General features: G+C 59.2%; 9 protein-coding genes and 1 long non-coding RNA gene across 19 annotated transcripts in view; 1 reads left to right on the forward strand and 9 right to left on the reverse strand.

The window, feature by feature from the left end:
* On the reverse strand, positions 1 to 13597 carry LOC127478608 (interferon-like). 4 transcript variants are annotated; one of them, XM_051804541.1, is made up of 2 exons: positions 12631 to 13597; positions 1 to 106 (listed from the first exon to the last, which is right to left on the reverse strand). In XM_051804541.1, exon 1 carries the CDS (start codon positions 13519 to 13521, stop codon positions 12907 to 12909), a length of 615 nt encoding a protein of 204 aa, XP_051660501.1. In that variant the 5' UTR covers positions 13522 to 13597; the 3' UTR covers positions 1 to 106; positions 12631 to 12906. The 4 variants fall into 4 exon arrangements, with proteins under 4 accessions (XP_051660501.1, XP_051660504.1, XP_051660503.1 ...); XM_051804544.1 differs by lacking the exon at positions 1 to 106 and adding an exon at positions 3131 to 3237; XM_051804543.1 differs by lacking the exon at positions 1 to 106 and adding an exon at positions 6263 to 6369.
* LOC127478607 (interferon-like) lies at positions 1 to 16728 on the reverse strand. Of its 5 annotated transcripts, none has more exons than XM_051804535.1 (2): positions 15762 to 16728; positions 1 to 106 (listed from the first exon to the last, which is right to left on the reverse strand). In XM_051804535.1, exon 1 carries the CDS (start codon positions 16650 to 16652, stop codon positions 16038 to 16040), a length of 615 nt encoding a protein of 204 aa, XP_051660495.1. In that variant the 5' UTR covers positions 16653 to 16728; the 3' UTR covers positions 1 to 106; positions 15762 to 16037. The 5 variants fall into 5 exon arrangements, with proteins under 5 accessions (XP_051660495.1, XP_051660500.1, XP_051660499.1 ...); XM_051804540.1 differs by lacking the exon at positions 1 to 106 and adding an exon at positions 3131 to 3237; XM_051804539.1 differs by lacking the exon at positions 1 to 106 and adding an exon at positions 6263 to 6369.
* LOC127478581 (interferon-like) lies at positions 384 to 998 on the reverse strand. The gene has a single exon (XM_051804460.1). It carries the CDS (start codon positions 996 to 998, stop codon positions 384 to 386), a length of 615 nt encoding a protein of 204 aa, XP_051660420.1.
* Positions 3453 to 4128, reverse strand: LOC127478620 (interferon-like). Its single transcript, XM_051804565.1, has one exon. The coding sequence runs from the start codon at positions 4126 to 4128 to the stop codon at positions 3514 to 3516; it is 615 nt and encodes a 204-aa protein (XP_051660525.1). The 3' UTR covers positions 3453 to 3513.
* LOC127478616 (interferon-like) lies at positions 6585 to 7260 on the reverse strand. Its single transcript, XM_051804560.1, has one exon. The coding sequence runs from the start codon at positions 7258 to 7260 to the stop codon at positions 6646 to 6648; it is 615 nt and encodes a 204-aa protein (XP_051660520.1). The 3' UTR covers positions 6585 to 6645.
* Positions 9737 to 10390, reverse strand: LOC127478617 (interferon-like). Its single transcript, XM_051804561.1, has one exon. It carries the CDS (start codon positions 10388 to 10390, stop codon positions 9776 to 9778), a length of 615 nt encoding a protein of 204 aa, XP_051660521.1. The 3' UTR covers positions 9737 to 9775.
* The window catches only part of LOC127478625 (uncharacterized), a 17876-nt gene continuing 3780 nt past the window's right edge, over positions 10461 to 24556 (forward strand). The window contains exons 1-2 of one of the 2 annotated variants that reach the window (XR_007907280.1): positions 10461 to 10745; positions 23269 to 23945. This is a non-coding gene — a long non-coding RNA (uncharacterized LOC127478625). Of the gene's footprint in view, positions 10746 to 16614; positions 17008 to 23268; positions 23946 to 24556 lie in introns of those variants that run through there. The other variant, XR_007907279.1, reaches the window with a different exon arrangement.
* On the reverse strand, positions 12568 to 22913 carry LOC127478609 (interferon-like). 2 transcript variants are annotated; one of them, XM_051804545.1, is made up of 2 exons: positions 22023 to 22913; positions 12568 to 12629 (listed from the first exon to the last, which is right to left on the reverse strand). In XM_051804545.1, exon 1 carries the CDS (start codon positions 22911 to 22913, stop codon positions 22299 to 22301), a length of 615 nt encoding a protein of 204 aa, XP_051660505.1. In that variant the 3' UTR covers positions 12568 to 12629; positions 22023 to 22298. The 2 variants fall into 2 exon arrangements, with proteins under 2 accessions (XP_051660505.1, XP_051660507.1); XM_051804547.1 differs by lacking the exon at positions 12568 to 12629 and adding an exon at positions 15699 to 15760.
* On the reverse strand, positions 19105 to 19858 carry LOC127478619 (interferon-like). Its single transcript, XM_051804564.1, has one exon. The coding sequence runs from the start codon at positions 19780 to 19782 to the stop codon at positions 19168 to 19170; it is 615 nt and encodes a 204-aa protein (XP_051660524.1). The 5' UTR covers positions 19783 to 19858; the 3' UTR covers positions 19105 to 19167.
* Positions 21960 to 24556, reverse strand: part of LOC127478611 (interferon-like) — a 10422-nt gene continuing 7825 nt past the window's right edge. Inside the window, exon 2 of the mRNA XM_051804549.1 lies at positions 21960 to 22021. The gene's annotated coding sequence lies outside the window, so the exon portion shown is untranslated. The remainder of the gene's footprint in view (positions 22022 to 24556) is intronic.

A 24556-nucleotide genomic window follows, 5' to 3' on the forward strand; every position in this document is an offset into this window, starting at 1 on the left:
TTTCGAAAGAGGTTGCCGCCAGATGCTCCTTGTGGAGGCATGAGGGAGGAGAGTGGTGAGAAGGCTGTTTGGCTGAGGGCTCGGTGTAGGTGTCGAGTGGAGGTGACTTCCCCCCCATGCCCCGGGGCGGTTGCTGTGCTGCTGAGACAAGAGGCACTGGGAAGGGTTTTGTAAGAGGTCTTTATTTGTTGTGTCGTCAAGAAGTGAATAAATAGATAAATAATTCAATAAATAAAGGGCTGAAAGTCTTTGTGCAAATAAGTAGGGGAGGTTGTCTGAAGAGAAGGCGAGGGGTTGGAGGGTGCGGGTGGGTTGTGTGAGCGGTGTGTGTTGTGTGGGGCGAGGGGAGGCGGGAGGGGAGAGGTGGGTGCGTGTGGTGGGTGTCAGAGGGGTGTTGCGGTGGTGGGTGTGAGTGTGTGTTTGGGGTGTTGTCGTATGGTGCGTGTGAGGTTGTGGAGGTGTTGGAAAGAGGCGCGAGCTTCGAGTCGGACGTGGTCCCAGGCGCAGGCGGTGTGGTTGTGGGCGTGGAGGAAGAGGTGGATGTCCTTGAAGTACTTGTTGATGGTGGTGAGGGGGTTGCGGGGTCCTTTGAAGAGGCGTGCGTTGTCGGGGCGGCATTGCTCGAGGCGGTGGATGTGGTGCTGGAGTTGGTTGAGGAGGCGGTGTCGTGTGTGGGTGTGCCAGTGCTGGGAGGTGCTGTTGTCGCTGAGGGTGTGGAAGAGGTGTTGTAGGATGTGTAGGGCGGCGGCGGCGGCTTGTTGCGGGTGGAGGTTGTTGCGGCGGAGGGTGTCGGGGAAGAAGGGCGGGTTGTGGAGTTGACAGGTGTGCGTTGAGTTGGGAGCCATGTGGTCGAGGAGCTGGAGTTGTTCCCAGGGGAAGGTGTCGTGGTGGGTCCAGAGGTGTTGGCAGGCGAGGGCGGCCGTGAGAGCGGTGAGCAGGAGCAGGAGCGTCGGGGCGGCGTGGCCCAGGCGGGGCTGTGGGGTGTTGAGCGCAACCATGGTGTGGCTGTGGGTGGTGTTGGGTGGTGCTGGTGCGGAGGTCGGTGAGGCCGGTTGTTGTTGGTGGTCGGTGTGCTTGGGCTGGTGCCGGGCGTGCGGCTTTATGTGTGGCGTTGTGTTTCCGTTTGTCGCTTTCTGCTTGCGGCGAGTTTCCGTCCGTGGTTTCCAGCTGGGGCTGGTGGGTGTGTTGGTCTGTGGGAAGTGGTTTGTTGTGGTGGCGGCGGTTGTGGAGGGCAGCGTTGGTGGTGCGGTGGGGGAGGTTGTGTGTAGCGGGTGATGGGAGGATGCGAAAGCACTGGGGGAGAGTCTTTGGGGTGAGCTGCGTCGGGGAGGGGCGTTTGGGGTTCCCTGTCAGGTGGAGGGCAGCTGCGGGGCCCGTGTTGCGCATGGGGAGTTTTTTCCGTCGGCAGTGGCCTTGTGGTGGCTGTGGTTGGTTTTCCTTTCCCTTTGTGGTTCTCCTTTGTTTTCCTGTTTGCCCCTGTTTTCCTTTCGTGTTGGGCAGGGATGTGCAGTGATGTCAGTGGTTGGAGCTTGGGGATCCCCCTGTGCAGTGAGGGCGTGGAGGAAGGAAGGGGAAGAATTTTCTCTGGGTGTTGGTGCTGGAGCACTGGCTGTGTTTGTGAATGGCGGTGGCCGAGGTGGCCCGTCTGAAGTTGTTGAGAAGGGGAAAAGACGGCGGGAGGCAAGCTTGAGGAAGAAGGAAAGAGCTTTGCCGCTGCTTTTGCCGGCAGTTTTGATCGCCGTCTGTGGTGCCCCCCGTGTGTCCTTGGAGTGAGGTTTTGGTTGTGTTTTGTCTGCCTCTGTGCTTGAGGTGTCTGGAGCGGGAAAGGAGAAAGTGGCCGAGGAAGGGCGTTGCGTTTTGGAATGTCCAGATCTCTGCCGTGGAGCACTGTGCTGTCCCCAGAGGGCTCAACTGGAGTACCGTGTCCAGTTTGGTCTCCTTCTTAGAGGAGAGATGTGGAGGTGCTGGAGCAGGTGCAGCGTAGGGCTAAGAAGCTGCTGGTGAGGGGATGAGATGACTTTTGTTGAAAGGTTGAAAGGCCGAGGGAGCTGGTGGTGTTGAGCCTGGAGCAGAGAAGTGTATCCTGCAGGCTCCGATGGCTTTCCCCAAAGTCAGGTAGTGTGGGAAAGAAAGGCGGAAGAGAGGAAGTAGAGCCACGCAGGTGTGCGTGTGGCTCTGCTGTCACTGGCATGGTGGAGGCGTGGTGGTGTGGTTGCTGTGTGTGGAGCCTTGGAGTGGAAAGCTTTAGGCTTTTTTGGAAAGAGAGGTTGTGGAGATGAGGAGGGGGTGTCGGTGTCGGCGTGAGTGAGGATGTGGAGGGCGTGGAACTGTGTGTGGGCAAGGATGAGGAGGCGTGCGCTAGTTGGTGGGTGAAGGTTGAAGGGAGGGCAGGGTGAGGGTTTGGTGGCTGCAGGTCTTTTTGCTGGAGGCCACCCCAGCAGGAGGCTGGTGTGGGTTTAGGCCAGTGTAGGCAGATGGGAGCAGCCGCAGGCTCTTGAGGCCTCTTTGTCCTGGGGGATTTCAATTGGCCTGCTTCGGGTTGGAGGGAGAAAAGGGCAGGGCAGAGGGAATGGTGGAGGTTCGTGGAATGTGTGAGTGACAAGGTCCTTGTAGAAGCGCTTGGGGTGTCCAGAAGGAGAGGTGCCGTGCTGGCCCTTGTGCTGAGGAAGAGGGAGGAGCTGTTGGGGCCCGTGATGCTGCAGGGCAGCGTTGTTGGATGGGGCCAAGGCCATGGTGTGCCTGGAGTAATGGCAAGCGTTTGGCAGTGTCCCTCAGGGCATCGTTGCCTCTTAAGTTGGAGAGGCGTGGCTTGGATGGATGGAGCCCTGGGTGGTTACAGAAGTGGGCAGCTGGGCCAGGCAAAGAATTGTGGGGAAGGGCTCCTTGTGGCCGTGGAGAGCAGTGAGGAGTGGTGTGCCACATGCAGTTGAGTGAGCTGTGGAGGCGGCTTTGTTGTGGTGCTGTGGAGTGTGGCTGTGTGGCGAAGATATTGGGGATCCGTGTGAAGAGAATGCTAAGCATGGTGGCGTGGAGGAGGGTGGCTGGAGCAGCTGAGCTCCATCAGTGCTTTGCAGCCTTGGTGCATGTGTGATTTGGTGCTTGTGTGGTGTTGTGAAGCCCCTGTGAGTGTCTTTGGAAAGAGGTTGCTGCCAGATGCTCGTTGTGGAGGCGTGAGGGAGAAGAGTGGTGCGAAGGCTGTTTGGCTGAGGGCTCGGTGTAGGTGTCGAGTGGAGGTGACTTCCCCCCATGGCCCGGGGCGGTTGCTGTGCTGCTGAGACCAGAGGCACTGGGAAGGGTTTTGTAAGAGGTCTTTATTTGTTGTGTCGTCAAGAAGTGAATAAATAGATAAATAATTCAATAAATAAAGGGCTGAAAGTCTTTGTGCAAATAAGTAGGGGAGGTTGTGTGAAGAGAAGGCGAGGGGTTGGAGGGTGTGGGTGGGTTGTGTGAGCGGTGTGTGTTGTGTGGGGCGAGGGGAGGCGGGAGGGGAGAGGTGGGTGCGGGTGGTGGGTGTCAGAGGGGTGTTGCGGTGGTGGGTGTGAGTGTGTGTTTGGGGTGTCGTCGTATGGTGCGTGTGAGGTTGTGGAGGTGTTGGAAAGAGGCGCGAGCTTCGAGTCGGACGTGGTCCCAGGCGCAGGCGGTGTGGTTGTGGGCGTGGAGGAAGAGGTGGATGTCCTTGAAGTACTTGTTGATGGTGGTGAGGGGGTTGCGGGGTCCTTTGAAGAGGCGTGCGTTGTCGGGGCGGCATTGCTCGAGGCGGTGGATGTGGTGCTGGAGTTGGTTGAGGAGGCGGTGTCGTGTGTGGGTGTGCCAGTGCTGGGAGGTGCTGTTGGCGCTGAGGGTGTGGAAGAGGTGTTGTAGGATGCGTAGGGCGGCGGCGGCGGCTTGTTGCGGGTGGAGGTTGTTGCGGCGGAGGGTGTCGGGGAAGAAGGGCGGGTTGTGGAGTTGACAGGTGTGCGTTGAGTTGGGAGCCATGTGGTCGAGGAGCTGGAGTTGTTCCCAGGGGAAGGTGTCGTGGTGGGTCCAGAGGTGTTGGCAGGCGAGGGCGGCCGTGAGAGCGGTGAGCAGGAGCAGAAGCGTCGGGGCGGCGTGGCCCAGGCGGGGCTGTGGGGTGTTGAGCGCAACCATGGTGTGGCTGTGGGTGGTGTTGGGTGGTGCTGGTGCGGAGGTCGGTGAGGCCGGTTGTTGTTGGTGGTCGGTGTGCTTGGGCTGGTGCCGGGCGTGCGGCTTTATGTGTGGCGTTGTGTTTCCGTTTGTCGCTTTCTGCTTGCGGCGAGTTTCCGTCCGTGGTTTCCAGCTGGGGCTGGTGGGTGTGTTGGTCTGTGGGAAGTGGTTTGTTGTGGTGGCGGTGGTTGTGGAGGGCAGCGTTGGTGGTGCGGTGGGGGAGGTTGTGTGTAGCGGGTGATGGGAGGATGCGAAAGCACTGGGGGAGAGTCTTTGGGGTGAGCTGCGTCGGGGAGGGGCGTTTGGGGTTCCCTGTCAGGTGGAGGGCAGCTGCGGGGCCCGTGTTGCGCATGGGGAGTTTTTTCCGCCGGCAGTGGCCTTGTGGTGGCTGTGGTTGGTTTTCCTTTCCCTTTGTGGTTCTCCTTTGTTTTCCTGTTTGCCCCTGTTTTCCTTTCGTGTTGGGCAGGGATGTGCAGTGATGTCAGTGGTTGGAGCTTGGGGATCCCCCTGTGCAACGAGGGCGTGGAGGAAGGAAGGGGAAGAATTTTCTCTGGGTGTTGGTGCTGGAGCACTGGCTGTGTTTGTGAATGGCGGTGGCCGAGGTGGCCCGTCTGAAGTTGTTGAGAAGGGGAAAAGACGGCGGGAGGCAAGCTTGAGGAAGAAGGAAAGAGCTTTGCTGCTGCTTTTGCCGGCAGTTTTGATCGCCGTCTGTGGTGCCCCCCGTGTGTCCTTGGAGTGAGGTTTTGGTTGTGTTTTGTCTGCCTCTGTGCTTGAGGTGTCTGGAGCGGGAAAGGAGAAAGTGGCCGAGGAAGGGCGTTGCGTTTTGGAATGTCCAGATCCCTGCCGTGGAGCACTGTGCTGTCCCCAGAGGGCTCAGCTGGAGTACCGTGTCCAGTTTGGTCTCCTTCTTAGAGGAGAGATGTGGAGGTGCTGGAGCAGGTGCAGCGTAGGGCTAAGAAGCTGCTGGTGAGGGGATGAGATGACTTTTGTTGAAAGGTTGAAAGGCCGAGGGAGCTGGTGGTGTTGAGCCTGGAGCAGAGAAGTGTATCCTGCAGGCTCCGATGGCTTTCCCCAAAGTCAGGTAGTGTGGGAAAGAAAGGCGGAAGAGAGGAAGTAGAGCCACGCAGGTGTGCGTGTGGCTCTACTGTCACTGGCATGGTGGAGGCGTGGTGGTGTGGTTGCTGTGTGTGGAGCCTTGGAGTGGAAAGCTTTAGGCTTTTTTGGAAAGAGAGGTTGTGGAGATGAGGAGGGGGTGTCGGTGTCGGCGTGAGTGAGGATGTGGAGGGCGTGGAACTGTGTGTGGGCAAGGATGAGGAGGCGTGCGCTAGTTGGTGGGTGAAGGTTGAAGGGAGGGCAGGGTGAGAGTTTGGTGGCTGCAGGTCTTTTTGCTGGAGGCCACCCCAGCAGGAGGCTGGTGTGGGTTTAGGCCAGTGTAGGCAGATGGGAGCAGCCGCAGGCTCTTGAGGCCTCTTTGTCCTGGGGGATTTCAATTGGCCTGCTACGGGTTGGAGGGAGAAGAGGGCAGGGCAGAGGGAATGGTGGAGGTTCGTGGAATGTGTGAGTGACAAGGTCCTTGTAGAAGCGCTTGGGGTGTCCAGAAGGGGAGAGGTGCCGTGCTGGCCCTTGTGCTGAGGAAGAGGGAGGAGCTGTTGGGGCCCGTGATGCTGCAGGGCAGTGTTGTTGGATGGGGCCAAGACCATGGTGTGCCTGGAGTAATGGCAAGCGTTTGGCAGTGTCCCTCAGGGCATCGTTGCCTCTTAAGTTGGAGAGGCGTGGCTTGGATGGATGGAGCCCTGGGTAGTTACAGAAGTGGGCAGCTGGGCCAGGCAAAGAATTGTGGGGAAGGGCTCCTTGTGGCCGTGGAGAGCAGTGAGGAGTGGTGTGCCACGTGCAGTTGAGTGAGCTGTGGAGGCGGCTTTGTTGTGGTGCTGTGGAGTGTGGCTGTGTGGCGAAGACATTGGGGATCCGTGTGAAGAGAATGCTAAGCATGGTGGCGTGGAGGAGGGTGGCTGGAGCAGCTGAGCTCCATCAGTGCTTTGCAGCCTTGGTGCATGTGTGATTTTGTGCTTGTGTGGTGTTGTGAAGCCCCTGTGAGTGTCTTTGGAAAGAGGTTGCTGCCAGATGCTCGTTGTGGAGGCGTGAGGGAGAAGAGTGGTGCGAAGGCTGTTTGGCTGAGGGCTCGGTGTAGGTGTCGAGTGGAGGTGACTTCCCCCCATGGCCCGGGGCGGTTGCTGTGCTGCTGAGACCAGAGGCACTGGGAAGGGTTTTGTAAGAGGTCTTTATTTGTTGTGTCGTCAAGAAGTGAATAAATAGATAAATAATTCAATAAATAAAGGGCTGAAAGTCTTTGTGCAAATAAGTAGGGGAGGTTGTGTGAAGAGAAGGCGAGGGGTTGGAGGGTGTGGGTGGGTTGTGTGAGCGGTGTGTGTTGTGTGGGGCGAGGGGAGGCGGGAGGGGAGAGGTGGGTGCGGGTGGTGGGTGTCAGAGGGGTGTTGCGGTGGTGGGTGTGAGTGTGTGTTTGGGGTGTCGTCGTATGGTGCGTGTGAGGTTGTGGAGGTGTTGGAAAGAGGCGCGAGCTTCGAGTCGGACGTGGTCCCAGGCGCAGGCGGTGTGGTTGTGGGCGTGGAGGAAGAGGTGGATGTCCTTGAAGTACTTGTTGATGGTGGTGAGGGGGTTGCGGGGTCCTTTGAAGAGGCGTGCGTTGTCGGGGCGGCATTGCTCGAGGCGGTGGATGTGGTGCTGGAGTTGGTTGAGGAGGCGGTGTCGTGTGTGGGTGTGCCAGTGCTGGGAGGTGCTGTTGTCGCTGAGGGTGTGGAAGAGGTGTTGTAGGATGCGTAGGGCGGCGGCGGCGGCTTGTTGCGGGTGGAGGTTGTTGCGGCGGAGGGTGTCGGGGAAGAAGGGCGGGTTGTGGAGTTGACAGGTGTGCGTTGAGTTGGGAGCCATGTGGTCGAGGAGCTGGAGTTGTTCCCAGGGGAAGGTGTCGTGGTGGGTCCAGAGGTGTTGGCAGGCGAGGGCGGCCGTGAGAGCGGTGAGCAGGAGCAGGAGCGTCGGGGCGGCGTGGCCCAGGCGGGGCTGTGGGGTGTTGAGCGCAACCATGGTGTGGCTGTGGGTGGTGTTGGGTGGTGCTGGTGCGGAGGTCGGTGAGGCCGGTTGTTGTTGGTGGTCGGTGTGCTTGGGCTGGTGCCGGGCGTGCGGCTTTATGTGTGGCGTTGTGTTTCCGTTTGTCGCTTTCTGCTTGCGGCGAGTTTCCGTCCGTGGTTTCCAGCTGGGGCTGGTGGGTGTGTTGGTCTGTGGGAAGTGGTTTGTTGTGGTGGCGGTGGTTGTGGAGGGCAGCGTTGGTGGTGCGGTGGGGGAGGTTGTGTGTAGCGGGTGATGGGAGGATGCGAAAGCACTGGGGGAGAGTCTTTGGGGTGAGCTGCGTCGGGGAGGGGCGTTTGGGGTTCCCTGTCAGGTGGAGGGCAGCTGCGGGGCCCGTGTTGCGCATGGGGAGTTTTTTCCGTCGGCAGTGGCCTTGTGGTGGCTGTGGTTGGTTTTCCTTTCCCTTTGTGGTTCTCCTTTGTTTTCCTGTTTGCCCCTGTTTTCCTTTCGTGTTGGGCAGGGATGTGCAGTGATGTCAGTGGTTGGAGCTTGGGGATCCCCCTGTGCAGTGAGGGCGTGGAGGAAGGAAGGGGAAGAATTTTCTCTGGGTGTTGGTGCTGGAGCACTGGCTGTGTTTGTGAATGGCGGTGGCCGAGGTGGCCCGTCTGAAGTTGTTGAGAAGGGGAAAAGACGGCGGGAGGCAAGCTTGAGGAAGAAGGAAAGAGCTTTGCCGCTGCTTTTGCCGGCAGTTTTGATCGCCGTCTGTGGTGCCCCCCGTGTGTCCTTGGAGTGAGGTTTTGGTTGTGTTTTGTCTGCCTCTGTGCTTGAGGTGTCTGGAGCGGGAAAGGAGAAAGTGGCCGAGGAAGGGCGTTGCGTTTTGGAATGTCCAGATCCCTGCCGTGGAGCACTGTGCTGTCCCCAGAGGGCTCAGCTGGAGTACCGTGTCCAGTTTGGTCTCCTTCTTAGAGGAGAGATGTGGAGGTGCTGGAGCAGGTGCAGCGTAGGGCTAAGAAGCTGCTGGTGAGGGGATGAGATGACTTTTGTTGAAAGGTTGAAAGGCCGAGGGAGCTGGTGGTGTTGAGCCTGGAGCAGAGAAGTGTATCCTGCAGGCTCCGATGGCTTTCCCCAAAGTCAGGTAGTGTGGGAAAGAAAGGCGGAAGAGAGGAAGTAGAGCCACGCAGGTGTGCGTGTGGCTCTGCTGTCACTGGCATGGTGGAGGCGTGGTGGTGTGGTTGCTGTGTGTGGAGCCTTGGAGTGGAAAGCTTTAGGCTTTTTTGGAAAGAGAGGTTGTGGAGATGAGGAGGGGGTGTCGGTGTCGGCGTGAGTGAGGATGTGGAGGGCGTGGAACTGTGTGTGGGCAAGGATGAGGAGGCGTGCGCTAGTTGGTGGGTGAAGGTTGAAGGGAGGGCAGGGTGAGGGTTTGGTGGCTGCAGGTCTTTTTGCTGGAGGCCACCCCAGCAGGAGGCTGGTGTGGGTTTAGGCCAGTGTAGGCAGATGGGAGCAGCCGCAGGCTCTTGAGGCCTCTTTGTCCTGGGGGATTTCAATTGGCCTGCTTCGGGTTGGAGGGAGAAAAGGGCAGGGCAGAGGGAATGGTGGAGGTTCGTGGAATGTGTGAGTGACAAGGTCCTTGTAGAAGCGCTTGGGGTGTCCAGAAGGAGAGGTGCCGTGCTGGCCCTTGTGCTGAGGAAGAGGGAGGAGCTGTTGGGGCCCGTGATGCTGCAGGGCAGCGTTGTTGGATGGGGCCAAGGCCATGGTGTGCCTGGAGTAATGGCAAGCGTTTGGCAGTGTCCCTCAGGGCATCGTTGCCTCTTAAGTTGGAGAGGCGTGGCTTGGATGGATGGAGCCCTGGGTGGTTACAGAAGTGGGCAGCTGGGCCAGGCAAAGAATTGTGGGGAAGGGCTCCTTGTGGCCGTGGAGAGCAGTGAGGAGTGGTGTGCCACATGCAGTTGAGTGAGCTGTGGAGGCGGCTTTGTTGTGGTGCTGTGGAGTGTGGCTGTGTGGCGAAGATATTGGGGATCCGTGTGAAGAGAATGCTAAGCATGGTGGCGTGGAGGAGGGTGGCTGGAGCAGCTGAGCTCCATCAGTGCTTTGCAGCCTTGGTGCATGTGTGATTTGGTGCTTGTGTGGTGTTGTGAAGCCCCTGTGAGTGTCTTTGGAAAGAGGTTGCTGCCAGATGCTCGTTGTGGAGGCGTGAGGGAGAAGAGTGGTGCGAAGGCTGTTTGGCTGAGGGCTCGGTGTAGGTGTCGAGTGGAGGTGACTTCCCCCCATGGCCCGGGGCGGTTGCTGTGCTGCTGAGACCAGAGGCACTGGGAAGGGTTTTGTAAGAGGTCTTTATTTGTTGTGTCGTCAAGAAGTGAATAAATAGATAAATAATTCAATAAATAAAGGGCTGAAAGTCTTTGTGCAAATAAGTAGGGGAGGTTGTGTGAAGAGAAGGCGAGGGGTTGGAGGGTGTGGGTGGGTTGTGTGAGCGGTGTGTGTTGTGTGGGGCGAGGGGAGGCGGGAGGGGAGAGGTGGGTGCGTGTGGTGGGTGTCAGAGGGGTGTTGCGGTGGTGGGTGTGAGTGTGTGTTTGGGGTGTCGTCGTATGGTGCGTGTGAGGTTGTGGAGGTGTTGGAAAGAGGCGCGAGCTTCGAGTCGGACGTGGTCCCAGGCGCAGGCGGTGTGGTTGTGGGCGTGGAGGAAGAGGTGGATGTCCTTGAAGTACTTGTTGATGGTGGTGAGGGGGTTGCGGGGTCCTTTGAAGAGGCGTGCGTTGTCGGGGCGGCATTGCTCGAGGCGGTGGATGTGGTGCTGGAGTTGGTTGAGGAGGCGGTGTCGTGTGTGGGTGTGCCAGTGCTGGGAGGTGCTGTTGTCGCTGAGGGTGTGGAAGAGGTGTTGTAGGATGCGTAGGGCGGCGGCGGCGGCTTGTTGCGGGTGGAGGTTGTTGCGGCGGAGGGTGTCGGGGAAGAAGGGCGGGTTGTGGAGTTGACAGGTGTGCGTTGAGTTGGGAGCCATGTGGTCGAGGAGCTGGAGTTGTTCCCAGGGGAAGGTGTCGTGGTGGGTCCAGAGGTGTTGGCAGGCGAGGGCGGCCGTGAGAGCGGTGAGCAGGAGCAGGAGCGTCGGGGCGGCGTGGCCCAGGCGGGGCTGTGGGGTGTTGAGCGCAACCATGGTGTGGCTGTGGGTGGTGTTGGGTGGTGCTGGTGCGGAGGTCGGTGAGGCCGGTTGTTGTTGGTGGTCGGTGTGCTTGGGCTGGTGCTGGGCGTGCGGCTTTATGTGTGGCGTTGTGTTTCCGTTTGTCGCTTTCTGCTTGCGGCGAGTTTCCGTCCGTGGTTTCCAGCTGGGGCTGGTGGGTGTGTTGGTCTGTGGGAAGTGGTTTGTTGTGGTGGCGGCGGTTGTGGAGGGCAGCGTTGGTGGTGCGGTGGGGGAGGTTGTGTGTAGCGGGTGATGGGAGGATGCGAAAGCACTGGGGGAGAGTCTTTGGGGTGAGCTGCGTCGGGGAGGGGCGTTTGGGGTTCCCTGTCAGGTGGAGGGCAGCTGCGGGGCCCGTGTTGCGCATGGGGAGTTTTTTCCGCCGGCAGTGGCCTTGTGGTGGCTGTGGTTGGTTTTCCTTTCCCTTTGTGGTTCTCCTTTGTTTTCCTGTTTGCCCCTGTTTTCCTTTCGTGTTGGGCAGGGATGTGCAGTGATGTCAGTGGTTGGAGCTTGGGGATCCCCCTGTGCAGTGAGGGCGTGGAGGAAGGAAGGGGAAGAATTTTCTCTGGGTGTTGGTGCTGGAGCACTGGCTGTGTTTGTGAATGGCGGTGGCCGAGGTGGCCCGTCTGAAGTTGTTGAGAAGGGGAAAAGACGGCGGGAGGCAAGCTTGAGGAAGAAGGAAAGAGCTTTGCCGCTGCTTTTGCCGGCAGTTTTGATCGCCGTCTGTGGTGCCCCCCGTGTGTCCTTGGAGTGAGGTTTTGGTTGTGTTTTGTCTGCCTCTGTGCTTGAGGTGTCTGGAGCGGGAAAGGAGAAAGTGGCCGAGGAAGGGCGTTGCGTTTTGGAATGTCCAGATCCCTGCCGTGGAGCACTGTGCTGTCCCCAGAGGGCTCAGCTGGAGTACCGTGTCCAGTTTGGTCTCCTTCTTAGAGGAGAGATGTGGAGGTGCTGGAGCAGGTGCAGCGTAGGGCTAAGAAGCTGCTGGTGAGGGGATGAGATGACTTTTGTTGAAAGGTTGAAAGGCCGAGGGAGCTGGTGGTGTTGAGCCTGGAGCAGAGAAGTGTATCCTGCAGGCTCCGATGGCTTTCCCCAAAGTCAGGTAGTGTGGGAAAGAAAGGCGGAAGAGAGGAAGTAGAGCCACGCAGGTGTGCGTGTGGCTCTGCTGTCACTGGCATGGTGGAGGCGTGGTGGTGTGGTTGCTGTGTGTGGAGCCTTGGAGTGGAAAGCTTTAGGCTTTTTTGGAAAGAGAGGTTGTGGAGATGAGGAGGGGGTGTCGGTGTCGGCGTGAGTGAGGATGTGGAGGGCGTGGAACTGTGTGTGGGCAAGGATGAGGAGGCGTGCGCTAGTTGGTGGGTGAAGGTTGAAGGGAGGGCAGGGTGAGGGTTTGGTGGCTGCAGGTCTTTTTGCTGGAGGCCACCCCAGCAGGAGGCTGGTGTGGGTTTAGGCCAGTGTAGGCAGATGGGAGCAGCCGCAGGCTCTTGAGGCCTCTTTGTCCTGGGGGATTTCAATTGGCCTGCTACGGGTTGGAGGGAGAAGAGGGCAGGGCAGAGGGAATGGTGGAGGTTCGTGGAATGTGTGAGTGACAAGGTCCTTGTAGAAGCGCTTGGGGTGTCCAGAAGGAGAGGTGCCGTGCTGGCCCTTGTGCTGAGGAAGAGGGAGGAGCTGTTGGGGCCCGTGATGCTGCAGGGCAGCGTTGTTGGATGGGGCCAAGGCCATGGTGTGCCTGGAGTAATGGCAAGCGTTTGGCAGTGTCCCTCAGGGCATCGTTGCCTCTTAAGTTGGAGAGGCGTGGCTTGGATGGATGGAGCCCTGGGTGGTTACAGAAGTGGGCAGCTGGGCCCGGCAAAGAATTGTGGGGAAGGGCTCCTTGTGACCGTGGAGAGCAGTGAGGAGTGGTGTGCCACGTGCAGTTGAGTGAGCTGTGGAGGCGGCTTTGTTGTGGTGCTGTGGAGTGTGGCTGTGTGGCGAAGACATTGGGGATCCGTGTGAAGAGAATGCTAAGCATGGTGGCGTGGAGGAGGGTGGCTGGAGCAGCTGAGCTCCATCAGTGCTTTGCAGCCTTGGTGCATGTGTGATTTTGTGCTTGTGTGGTGTTGTGAAGCCCCTGTGAGTGTCTTTGGAAAGAGGTTGCTGCCAGATGCTCGTTGTGGAGGCGTGAGTGAGAAGAGTGGTGCGAAGGCTGTTTGGCTGAGGGCTCGGTGTAGGTGTCGAGTGGAGGTGACTTCCCCCCCATGCCCCGGGGCGGTTGCTGTGCTGCTGAGACAAGAGGCACTGGGAAGGGTTTTGTAAGAGGTCTTTATTTGTTGTGTCGTCAAGAAGTGAATAAATAGATAAATAATTCAATAAATAAAGGGCTGAAAGTCTTTGTGCAAATAAGTAGGGGAGGTTGTGTGAAGAGAAGGCGAGGGGTTGGAGGGTGCGGGTGGGTTGTGTGAGCGGTGTGTGTTGTGTGGGGCGAGGGGAGGCGGGAGGGGAGAGGTGGGTGCGTGTGGTGGGTGTCAGAGGGGTGTTGCGGTGGTGGGTGTGAGTGTGTGTTTGGGGTGTCGTCGTATGGTGCGTGTGAGGTTGTGGAGGTGTTGGAAAGAGGCGCGAGCTTCGAGTCGGACGTGGTCCCAGGCGCAGGCGGTGTGGTTGTGGGCGTGGAGGAAGAGGTGGATGTCCTTGAAGTACTTGTTGATGGTGGTGAGGGGGTTGCGGGGTCCTTTGAAGAGGCGTGCGTTGTCGGGGCGGCATTGCTCGAGGCGGTGGATGTGGTGCTGGAGTTGGTTGAGGAGGCGGTGTCGTGTGTGGGTGTGCCAGTGCTGGGAGGTGCTGTTGGCGCTGAGGGTGTGGAAGAGGTGTTGTAGGATGCGTAGGGCGGCGGCGGCGGCTTGTTGCGGGTGGAGGTTGTTGCGGCGGAGGGTGTCGGGGAAGAAGGGCGGGTTGTGGAGTTGACAGGTGTGCGTTGAGTTGGGAGCCATGTGGTCGAGGAGCTGGAGTTGTTCCCAGGGGAAGGTGTCGTGGTGGGTCCAGAGGTGTTGGCAGGCGAGGGCGGCCATGAGAACGGTGAGCAGGAGCAGAAGCGTCGGGGCGGCGTGGCCCAGGCGGGGCTGTGGGGTGTTGAGCGCAGCCATGGTGTGGCTGTGGGTGGTGTTGGGTGGTGCTGGTGCGGAGGTCGGTGAGGCCGGTTGTTGTTGGTGGTCGGTGTGCTTGGGCTGGTGCCGGGCGTGCGGCTTTATGTGTGGCGTTGTGTTTCCGTTTGTCGCTTTCTGCTTGCGGCGAGTTTCCGTCCGTGGTTTCCAGCTGGGGCTGGTGGGTGTGTTGGTCTGTGGGAAGTGGTTTGTTGTGGTGGCGGCGGTTGTGGAGGGCAGCGTTGGTGGTGCGGTGGGGGAGGTTGTGTGTAGCGGGTGATGGGAGGATGCGAAAGCACTGGGGGAGAGTCTTTGGGGTGAGCTGCGTCGGGGAGGGGCGTTTGGGGTTCCCTGTCAGGTGGAGGGCAGCTGCGGGGCCCGTGTTGCGCATGGGGAGTTTTTTCCGTCGGCAGTGGCCTTGTGGTGGCTGTGGTTGGTTTTCCTTTCCCTTTGTGGTTCTCCTTTGTTTTCCTGTTTGCCCCTGTTTTCCTTTCGTGTTGGGCAGGGATGTGCAGTGATGTCAGTGGTTGGAGCTTGGGGATCCCCCTGTGCAGTGAGGGCGTGGAGGAAGGAAGGGGAAGAATTTTCTCTGGGTGTTGGTGCTGGAGCACTGGCTGTGTTTGTGAATGGCGGTGGCCGAGGTGGCCCGTCTGAAGTTGTTGAGAAGGGGAAAAGACGGCGGGAGGCAAGCTTGAGGAAGAAGGAAAGAGCTTTGCCGCTGCTTTTGCCGGCAGTTTTGATCGCCGTCTGTGGTGCCCCCCGTGTGTCCTTGGAGTGAGGTTTTGGTTGTGTTTTGTCTGCCTCTGTGCTTGAGGTGTCTGGAGCGGGAAAGGAGAAAGTGGCCGAGGAAGGGCGTTGCGTTTTGGAATGTCCAGATCCCTGCCGTGGAGCACTGTGCTGTCCCCAGAGGGCTCAGCTGGAGTACCGTGTCCAGTTTGGTCTCCTTCTTAGAGGAGAGATGTGGAGGTGCTGGAGCAGGTGCAGCGTAGGGCTAAGAAGCTGCTGGTGAGGGGATGAGATGACTTTTGTTGAAAGGTTGAAAGGCCGAGGGAGCTGGTGGTGTTGAGCCTGGAGCAGAGAAGTGTATCCTGCAGGCTCCGATGGCTTTCCCCAAAGTCAGGTAGTGTGGGAAAGAAAGGCGGAAGAGAGGAAGTAGAGCCACGCAGGTGTGCGTGTGGCTCTGCTGTCACTGGCATGGTGGAGGCGTGGTGGTGTGGTTGCTGTGTGTGGAGCCTTGGAGTGGAAAGCTTTAGGCTTTTTTGGAAAGAGAGGTTGTGGAGATGAGGAGGGGGTGTCGGTGTCGGCGTGAGTGAGGATGTGGAGGGCGTGGAACTGTGTGTGGGCAAGGATGAGGAGGCGTGCGCTAGTTGGTGGGTGAAGGTTGAAGGGAGGGCAGGGTGAGGGTTTGGTGGCTGCAGGTCTTTTTGCTGGAGGCCACCCCAGCAGGAGGCTGGTGTGGGTTTAGGCCAGTGTAGGCAGATGGGAGCAGCCGCAGGCTCTTGAGGCCTCTTTGTCCTGGGGGATTTCAATTGGCCTGCTACGGGTTGGAGGGAGAAGAGGGCAGGGCAGAGGGAATGGTGGAGGTTCGTGGAATGTGTGAGTGACAAGGTCCTTGTAGAAGCGCTTGGGGTGTCCAGAAGGAGAGGTGCCGTGCTGGCCCTTGTGCTGAGGAAGAGGGAGGAGCTGTTGGGGCCCGTGATGCTGCAGGGCAGCGTTGTTGGATGGGGCCAAGGCCATGGTGTGCCTGGAGTAATGGCAAGCGTTTGGCAGTGTCCCTCAGGGCATCGTTGCCTCTTAAGTTGGAGAGGCGTGGCTTGGATGGATGGAGCCCTGGGTGGTTACAGAAGTGGGCAGCTGGGCCCGGCAAAGAATTGTGGGGAAGGGCTCCTTGTGGCCGTGGAGAGCAGTGAGGAGTGGTGTGCCACGTGCAGTTGAGTGAGCTGTGGAGGCGGCTTTGTTGTGGTGCTGTGGAGTGTGGCTGTGTGGCGAAGACATTGGGGATCCGTGTGAAGAGAATGCTAAGCATGGTGGCGTGGAGGAGGGTGGCTGGAGCAGCTGAGCTCCATCAGTGCTTTGCAGCCTTGGTGCATGTGTGATTTTGTGCTTGTGTGGTGTTGTGAAGCCCCTGTGAGTGTCTTTGGAAAGAGGTTGCTGCCAGATGCTCGTTGTGGAGGCGTGAGTGAGAAGAGTGGTGCGAAGGCTGTTTGGCTGAGGGCTCGGTGTAGGTGTCGAGTGGAGGTGACTTCCCCCCCATGCCCCGGGGCGGTTGCTGTGCTGCTGAGACAAGAGGCACTGGGAAGGGTTTTGTAAGAGGTCTTTATTTGTTGTGTCGTCAAGAAGTGAATAAATAGATAAATAATTCAATAAATAAAGGGCTGAAAGTCTTTGTGCAAATAAGTAGGGGAGGTTGTGTGAAGAGAAGGCGAGGGGTTGGAGGGTGCGGGTGGGTTGTGTGAGCGGTGTGTGTTGTGTGGGGCGAGGGGAGGCGGGAGGGGAGAGGTGGGTGCGTGTGGTGGGTGTCAGAGGGGTGTTGCGGTGGTGGGTGTGAGTGTGTGTTTGGGGTGTCGTCGTATGGTGCGTGTGAGGTTGTGGAGGTGTTGGAAAGAGGCGCGAGCTTCGAGTCGGACGTGGTCCCAGGCGCAGGCGGTGTGGTTGTGGGCGTGGAGGAAGAGGTGGATGTCCTTGAAGTACTTGTTGATGGTGGTGAGGGGGTTGCGGGGTCCTTTGAAGAGGCGTGCGTTGTCGGGGCGGCATTGCTCGAGGCGGTGGATGTGGTGCTGGAGTTGGTTGAGGAGGCGGTGTCGTGTGTGGGTGTGCCAGTGCTGGGAGGTGCTGTTGGCGCTGAGGGTGTGGAAGAGGTGTTGTAGGATGCGTAGGGCGGCGGCGGCGGCTTGTTGCGGGTGGAGGTTGTTGCGGCGGAGGGTGTCGGGGAAGAAGGGCGGGTTGTGGAGTTGACAGGTGTGCGTTGAGTTGGGAGCCATGTGGTCGAGGAGCTGGAGTTGTTCCCAGGGGAAGGTGTCGTGGTGGGTCCAGAGGTGTTGGCAGGCGAGGGCGGCCATGAGAACGGTGAGCAGGAGCAGAAGCGTCGGGGCGGCGTGGCCCAGGCGGGGCTGTGGGGTGTTGAGCGCAGCCATGGTGTGGCTGTGGGTGGTGTTGGGTGGTGCTGGTGCGGAGGTCGGTGAGGCCGGTTGTTGTTGGTGGTCGGTGTGCTTGGGCTGGTGCCGGGCGTGCGGCTTTATGTGTGGCGTTGTGTTTCCGTTTGTCGCTTTCTGCTTGCGGCGAGTTTCCGTCCGTGGTTTCCAGCTGGGGCTGGTGGGTGTGTTGGTCTGTGGGAAGTGGTTTGTTGTGGTGGCGGCGGTTGTGGAGGGCAGCGTTGGTGGTGCGGTGGGGGAGGTTGTGTGTAGCGGGTGATGGGAGGATGCGAAAGCACTGGGGGAGAGTCTTTGGGGTGAGCTGCGTCGGGGAGGGGCGTTTGGGGTTCCCTGTCAGGTGGAGGGCAGCTGCGGGGCCCGTGTTGAGCATGGGGAGTTTTTTCCGTCGGCAGTGGCCTTGTGGTGGCTGTGGTTGGTTTTCCTTTCCCTTTGTGGTTCTCCTTTGTTTTCCTGTTTGCCCCTGTTTTCCTTTCGTGTTGGGCAGGGATGTGCAGTGATGTCAGTGGTTGGAGCTTGGGGATCCCCCTGTGCAGTGAGGGCGTGGAGGAAGGAAGGGGAAGAATTTTCTCTGGGTGTTGGTGCTGGAGCACTGGCTGTGTTTGTGAATGGCGGTGGCCGAGGTGGCCCGTCTGAAGTTGTTGAGAAGGGGAAAAGACGGCGGGAGGCAAGCTTGAGGAAGAAGGAAAGAGCTTTGCCGCTGCTTTTGCCGGCAGTTTTGATCGCCGTCTGTGGTGCCCCCCGTGTGTCCTTGGAGTGAGGTTTTGGTTGTGTTTTGTCTGCCTCTGTGCTTGAGGTGTCTGGAGCGGGAAAGGAGAAAGTGGCCGAGGAAGGGCGTTGCGTTTTGGAATGTCCAGATCCCTGCCGTGGAGCACTGTGCTGTCCCCAGAGGGCTCAGCTGGAGTACCGTGTCCAGTTTGGTCTCCTTCTTAGAGGAGAGATGTGGAGGTGCTGGAGCAGGTGCAGCGTAGGGCTAAGAAGCTGCTGGTGAGGGGATGAGATGACTTTTGTTGAAAGGTTGAAAGGCCGAGGGAGCTGGTGGTGTTGAGCCTGGAGCAGAGAAGTGTATCCTGCAGGCTCCGATGGCTTTCCCCAAAGTCAGGTAGTGTGGGAAAGAAAGGCGGAAGAGAGGAAGTAGAGCCACGCAGGTGTGCGTGTGGCTCTGCTGTCACTGGCATGGTGGAGGCGTGGTGGTGTGGTTGCTGTGTGTGGAGCCTTGGAGTGGAAAGCTTTAGGCTTTTTTGGAAAGAGAGGTTGTGGAGATGAGGAGGGGGTGTCGGTGTCGGCGTGAGTGAGGATGTGGAGGGCGTGGAACTGTGTGTGGGCAAGGATGAGGAGGCGTGCGCTAGTTGGTGGGTGAAGGTTGAAGGGAGGGCAGGGTGAGGGTTTGGTGGCTGCAGGTCTTTTTGCTGGAGGCCACCCCAGCAGGAGGCTGGTGTGGGTTTAGGCCAGTGTAGGCAGATGGGAGCAGCCGCAGGCTCTTGAGGCCTCTTTGTCCTGGGGGATTTCAATTGGCCTGCTACGGGTTGGAGGGAGAAGAGGGCAGGGCAGAGGGAATGGTGGAGGTTCGTGGAATGTGTGAGTGACAAGGTCCTTGTAGAAGCGCTTGGGGTGTCCAGAAGGAGAGGTGCCGTGCTGGCCCTTGTGCTGAGGAAGAGGGAGGAGCTGTTGGGGCCCGTGATGCTGCAGGGCAGCGTTGTTGGATGGGGCCAAGGCCATGGTGTGCCTGGAGTAATGGCAAGCGTTTGGCAGTGTCCCTCAGGGCATCGTTGCCTCTTAAGTTGGAGAGGCGTGGCTTGGATGGATGGAGCCCTGGGTGGTTACAGAAGTGGGCAGCTGGGCCAGGCAAAGAATTGTGGGGAAGGGCTCCTTGTGGCCGTGGAGAGCAGTGAGGAGTGGTGTGCCACGTGCAGTTGAGTGAGCTGTGGAGGCGGCTTTGTTGTGGTGCTGTGGAGTGTGGCTGTGTGGCGAAGACATTGGGGATCCGTGTGAAGAGAATGCTAAGCATGGTGGCGTGGAGGAGGGTGGCTGGAGCAGCTGAGCTCCATCAGTGCTTTGCAGCCTTGGTGCATGTGTGATTTTGTGCTTGTGTGGTGTTGTGAAGCCCCTGTGAGTGTCTTTGGAAAGAGGTTGCTGCCAGATGCTCGTTGTGGAGGCGTGAGTGAGAAGAGTGGTGCGAAGGCTGTTTGGCTGAGGGCTCGGTGTAGGTGTCGAGTGGAGGTGATTTCCCCCCATGGCCCGGGGCGGTTGCTGTGCTGCTGAGACCAGAGGCACTGGGAAGGGTTTTGTAAGAGGTCTTTATTTGTTGTGTCGTCAAGAAGTGAATAAATAGATAAATAATTCAATAAATAAAGGGCTGAAAGTCTTTGTGCAAATAAGTAGGGGAGGTTGTGTGAAGAGAAGGCGAGGGGTTGGAGGGTGTGGGTGGGTTGTGTGAGCGGTGTGTGTTGTGTGGGGCGAGGGGAGGCGGGAGGGGAGAGGTGGGTGCGTGTGGTGGGTGTCAGAGGGGTGTTGCGGTGGTGGGTGTGAGTGTGTGTTTGGGGTGTCGTCGTATGGTGCGTGTGAGGTTGTGGAGGTGTTGGAAAGAGGCGCGAGCTTCGAGTCGGACGTGGTCCCAGGCGCAGGCGGTGTGGTTGTGGGCGTGGAGGAAGAGGTGGATGTCCTTGAAGTACTTGTTGATGGTGGTGAGGGGGTTGCGGGGTCCTTTGAAGAGGCGTGCGTTGTCGGGGCGGCATTGCTCGAGGCGGTGGATGTGGTGCTGGAGTTGGTTGAGGAGGCGGTGTCGTGTGTGGGTGTGCCAGTGCTGGGAGGTGCTGTTGGCGCTGAGGGTGTGGAAGAGGTGTTGTAGGATGCGTAGGGCGGCGGCGGCGGCTTGTTGCGGGTGGAGGTTGTTGCGGCGGAGGGTGTCGGGGAAGAAGGGCGGGTTGTGGAGTTGACAGGTGTGCGTTGAGTTGGGAGCCATGTGGTCGAGGAGCTGGAGTTGTTCCCAGGGGAAGGTGTCGTGGTGGGTCCAGAGGTGTTGGCAGGCGAGGGCGGCCATGAGAACGGTGAGCAGGAGCAGAAGCGTCGGGGCGGCGTGGCCCAGGCGGGGCTGTGGGGTGTTGAGCGCAGCCATGGTGTGGCTGTGGGTGGTGTTGGGTGGTGCTGGTGCGGAGGTCGGTGAGGCCGGTTGTTGTTGGTGGTCGGTGTGCTTGGGCTGGTGCCGGGCGTGCGGCTTTATGTGTGGCGTTGTGTTTCCGTTTGTCGCTTTCTGCTTGCGGCGAGTTTCCGTCCGTGGTTTCCAGCTGGGGCTGGTGGGTGTGTTGGTCTGTGGGAAGTGGTTTGTTGTGGTGGCGGCGGTTGTGGAGGGCAGCGTTGGTGGTGCGGTGGGGGAGGTTGTGTGTAGCGGGTGATGGGAGGATGCGAAAGCACTGGGGGAGAGTCTTTGGGGTGAGCTGCGTCGGGGAGGGGCGTTTGGGGTTCCCTGTCAGGTGGAGGGCAGCTGCGGGGCCCGTGTTGCGCATGGGGAGTTTTTTCCGCCGGCAGTGGCCTTGTGGTGGCTGTGGTTGGTTTTCCTTTCCCTTTGTGGTTCTCCTTTGTTTTCCTGTTTGCCCCTGTTTTCCTTTCGTGTTGGGCAGGGATGTGCAGTGATGTCAGTGGTTGGAGCTTGGGGATCCCCCTGTGCAGTGAGGGCGTGGAGGAAGGAAGGGGAAGAATTTTCTCTGGGTGTTGGTGCTGGAGCACTGGCTGTGTTTGTGAATGGCGGTGGCCGAGGTGGCCCGTCTGAAGTTGTTGAGAAGGGGAAAAGACGGCGGGAGGCAAGCTTGAGGAAGAAGGAAAGAGCTTTGCCGCTGCTTTTGCCGGCAGTTTTGATCGCCGTCTGTGGTGCCCCCCGTGTGTCCTTGGAGTGAGGTTTTGGTTGTGTTTTGTCTGCCTCTGTGCTTGAGGTGTCTGGAGCGGGAAAGGAGAAAGTGGCCGAGGAAGGGCGTTGCGTTTTGGAATGTCCAGATCCCTGCCGTGGAGCACTGTGCTGTCCCCAGAGGGCTCAGCTGGAGTACCGTGTCCAGTTTGGTCTCCTTCTTAGAGGAGAGATGTGGAGGTGCTGGAGCAGGTGCAGCGTAGGGCTAAGAAGCTGCTGGTGAGGGGATGAGATGACTTTTGTTGAAAGGTTGAAAGGCCGAGGGAGCTGGTGGTGTTGAGCCTGGAGCAGAGAAGTGTATCCTGCAGGCTCCGATGGCTTTCCCCAAAGTCAGGTAGTGTGGGAAAGAAAGGCGGAAGAGAGGAAGTAGAGCCACGCAGGTGTGCGTGTGGCTCTGCTGTCACTGGCATGGTGGAGGCGTGGTGGTGTGGTTGCTGTGTGTGGAGCCTTGGAGTGGAAAGCTTTAGGCTTTTTTGGAAAGAGAGGTTGTGGAGATGAGGAGGGGGTGTCGGTGTCGGCGTGAGTGAGGATGTGGAGGGCGTGGAACTGTGTGTGGGCAAGGATGAGGAGGCGTGCGCTAGTTGGTGGGTGAAGGTTGAAGGGAGGGCAGGGTGAGGGTTTGGTGGCTGCAGGTCTTTTTGCTGGAGGCCACCCCAGCAGGAGGCTGGTGTGGGTTTAGGCCAGTGTAGGCAGATGGGAGCAGCCGCAGGCTCTTGAGGCCTCTTTGTCCTGGGGGATTTCAATTGGCCTGCTACGGGTTGGAGGGAGAAGAGGGCAGGGCAGAGGGAATGGTGGAGGTTCGTGGAATGTGTGAGTGACAAGGTCCTTGTAGAAGCGCTTGGGGTGTCCAGAAGGAGAGGTGCCGTGCTGGCCCTTGTGCTGAGGAAGAGGGAGGAGCTGTTGGGGCCCGTGATGCTGCAGGGCAGCGTTGTTGGATGGGGCCAAGGCCATGGTGTGCCTGGAGTAATGGCAAGCGTTTGGCAGTGTCCCTCAGGGCATCGTTGCCTCTTAAGTTGGAGAGGCGTGGCTTGGATGGATGGAGCCCTGGGTGGTTACAGAAGTGGGCAGCTGGGCCCGGCAAAGAATTGTGGGGAAGGGCTCCTTGTGACCGTGGAGAGCAGTGAGGAGTGGTGTGCCACGTGCAGTTGAGTGAGCTGTGGAGGCGGCTTTGTTGTGGTGCTGTGGAGTGTGGCTGTGTGGCGAAGACATTGGGGATCCGTGTGAAGAGAATGCTAAGCATGGTGGCGTGGAGGAGGGTGGCTGGAGCAGCTGAGCTCCATCAGTGCTTTGCAGCCTTGGTGCATGTGTGATTTTGTGCTTGTGTGGTGTTGTGAAGCCCCTGTGAGTGTCTTTGGAAAGAGGTTGCTGCCAGATGCTCGTTGTGGAGGCGTGAGTGAGAAGAGTGGTGCGAAGGCTGTTTGGCTGAGGGCTCGGTGTAGGTGTCGAGTGGAGGTGACTTCCCCCCCATGCCCCGGGGCGGTTGCTGTGCTGCTGAGACAAGAGGCACTGGGAAGGGTTTTGTAAGAGGTCTTTATTTGTTGTGTCGTCAAGAAGTGAATAAATAGATAAATAATTCAATAAATAAAGGGCTGAAAGTCTTTGTGCAAATAAGTAGGGGAGGTTGTGTGAAGAGAAGGCGAGGGGTTGGAGGGTGCGGGTGGGTTGTGTGAGCGGTGTGTGTTGTGTGGGGCGAGGGGAGGCGGGAGGGGAGAGGTGGGTGCGTGTGGTGGGTGTCAGAGGGGTGTTGCGGTGGTGGGTGTGAGTGTGTGTTTGGGGTGTCGTCGTATGGTGCGTGTGAGGTTGTGGAGGTGTTGGAAAGAGGCGCGAGCTTCGAGTCGGACGTGGTCCCAGGCGCAGGCGGTGTGGTTGTGGGCGTGGAGGAAGAGGTGGATGTCCTTGAAGTACTTGTTGATGGTGGTGAGGGGGTTGCGGGGTCCTTTGAAGAGGCGTGCGTTGTCGGGGCGGCATTGCTCGAGGCGGTGGATGTGGTGCTGGAGTTGGTTGAGGAGGCGGTGTCGTGTGTGGGTGTGCCAGTGCTGGGAGGTGCTGTTGGCGCTGAGGGTGTGGAAGAGGTGTTGTAGGATGCGTAGGGCGGCGGCGGCGGCTTGTTGCGGGTGGAGGTTGTTGCGGCGGAGGGTGTCGGGGAAGAAGGGCGGGTTGTGGAGTTGACAGGTGTGCGTTGAGTTGGGAGCCATGTGGTCGAGGAGCTGGAGTTGTTCCCAGGGGAAGGTGTCGTGGTGGGTCCAGAGGTGTTGGCAGGCGAGGGCGGCCGTGAGAGCGGTGAGCAGGAGCAGAAGCGTCGGGGCGGCGTGGCCCAGGCGGGGCTGTGGGGTGTTGAGCGCAGCCATGGTGTGGCTGTGGGTGGTGTTGGGTGGTGCTGGTGCGGAGGTCGGTGAGGCCGGTTGTTGTTGGTGGTCGGTGTGCTTGGGCTGGTGCCGGGCGTGCGGCTTTATGTGTGGCGTTGTGTTTCCGTTTGTCGCTTTCTGCTTGCGGCGAGTTTCCGTCCGTGGTTTCCAGCTGGGGCTGGTGGGTGTGTTGGTCTGTGGGAAGTGGTTTGTTGTGGTGGTGGCGGTTGTGGAGGGCAGCGTTGGTGGTGCGGTGGGGGAGGTTGTGTGTAGCGGGTGATGGGAGGATGCGAAAGCACTGGGGGAGAGTCTTTGGGGTGAGCTGCGTCAGGGAGGGGCGTTTGGGGTTCCCTGTCAGGTGGAGGGCAGCTGCGGGGCCCGTGTTGCGCATGGGGAGTTTTTTCCGTCGGCAGTGGCCTTGTGGTGGCTGTGGTTGGTTTTCCTTTCCCTTTGTGGTTCTCCTTTGTTTTCCTGTTTGCCCCTGTTTTCCTTTCGTGTTGGGCAGGGATGTGCAGTGATGTCAGTGGTTGGAGCTTGGGGATCCCCCTGTGCAGTGAGGGCGTGGAGGAAGGAAGGGGAAGAATTTTCTCTGGGTGTTGGTGCTGGAGCACTGGCTGTGTTTGTGAATGGCGGTGGCCGAGGTGGCCCGTCTGAAGTTGTTGAGAAGGGGAAAAGACGGCGGGAGGCAAGCTTGAGGAAGAAGGAAAGAGCTTTGCCGCTGCTTTTGCCGGCAGTTTTGATCGCCGTCTGTGGTGCCCCCCGTGTGTCCTTGGAGTGAGGTTTTGGTTGTGTTTTGTCTGCCTCTGTGCTTGAGGTGTCTGGAGCGGGAAAGGAGAAAGTGGCCGAGGAAGGGCGTTGCGTTTTGGAATATCCAGATCCCTGCCGTGGAGCACTGTGCTGTCCCCAGAGGGCTCAGCTGGAGTACCGTGTCCAGTTTGGTCTCCTTCTTAGAGGAGAGATGTGGAGGTGCTGGAGCAGGTGCAGCGTAGGGCTAAGAAGATGCTGGTGAGGGGATGAGATGACTTTTGTTGAAAGGTTGAAAGGCCGAGGGAGCTGGTGGTATTGAGCCTGGAGCAGAGAAGTGTATCCTGCAGGCTCCGATGGCTTTCCCCAAAGTCAGGTAGTGTGGGAAAGAAAGGCGGAAGAGAGGAAGTAGAGCCACGCAGGTGTGCGTGTGGCTCTGCTGTCACTGGCATGGTGGAGGCGTGGTGGTGTGGTTGCTGTGTGTGGAGCCTTGGAGTGGAAAGCTTTAGGCTTTTTTGGAAAGAGAGGTTGTGGAGATGAGGAGGGGGTGTCGGTGTCGGCGTGAGTGAGGATGTGGAGGGCGTGGAACTGTGTGTGGGCAAGGATGAGGAGGCGTGCGCTAGTTGGTGGGTGAAGGTTGAAGGGAGGGCAGGGTGAGGGTTTGGTGGCTGCAGGTCTTTTTGCTGGAGGCCACCCCAGCAGGAGGCTGGTGTGGGTTTAGGCCAGTGTAGGCAGATGGGAGCAGCCGCAGGCTCTTGAGGCCTCTTTGTCCTGGGGGATTTCAATTGGCCTGCTACGGGTTGGAGGGAGAAGAGGGCAGGGCAGAGGGAATGGTGGAGGTTCGTGGAATGTGTGAGTGACAAGGTCCTTGTAGAAGCGCTTGGGGTGTCCAGAAGGAGAGG

Source organism: Manacus candei, unplaced genomic scaffold, assembly GCF_025592945.1.
Source record: "Manacus candei isolate 608988 ecotype Guabito, Panama unplaced genomic scaffold, ASM2559294v1 h1tg000061l, whole genome shotgun sequence".
In the NCBI taxonomy this organism is placed as follows: Eukaryota; Metazoa; Chordata; class Aves; order Passeriformes; family Pipridae; genus Manacus; species Manacus candei.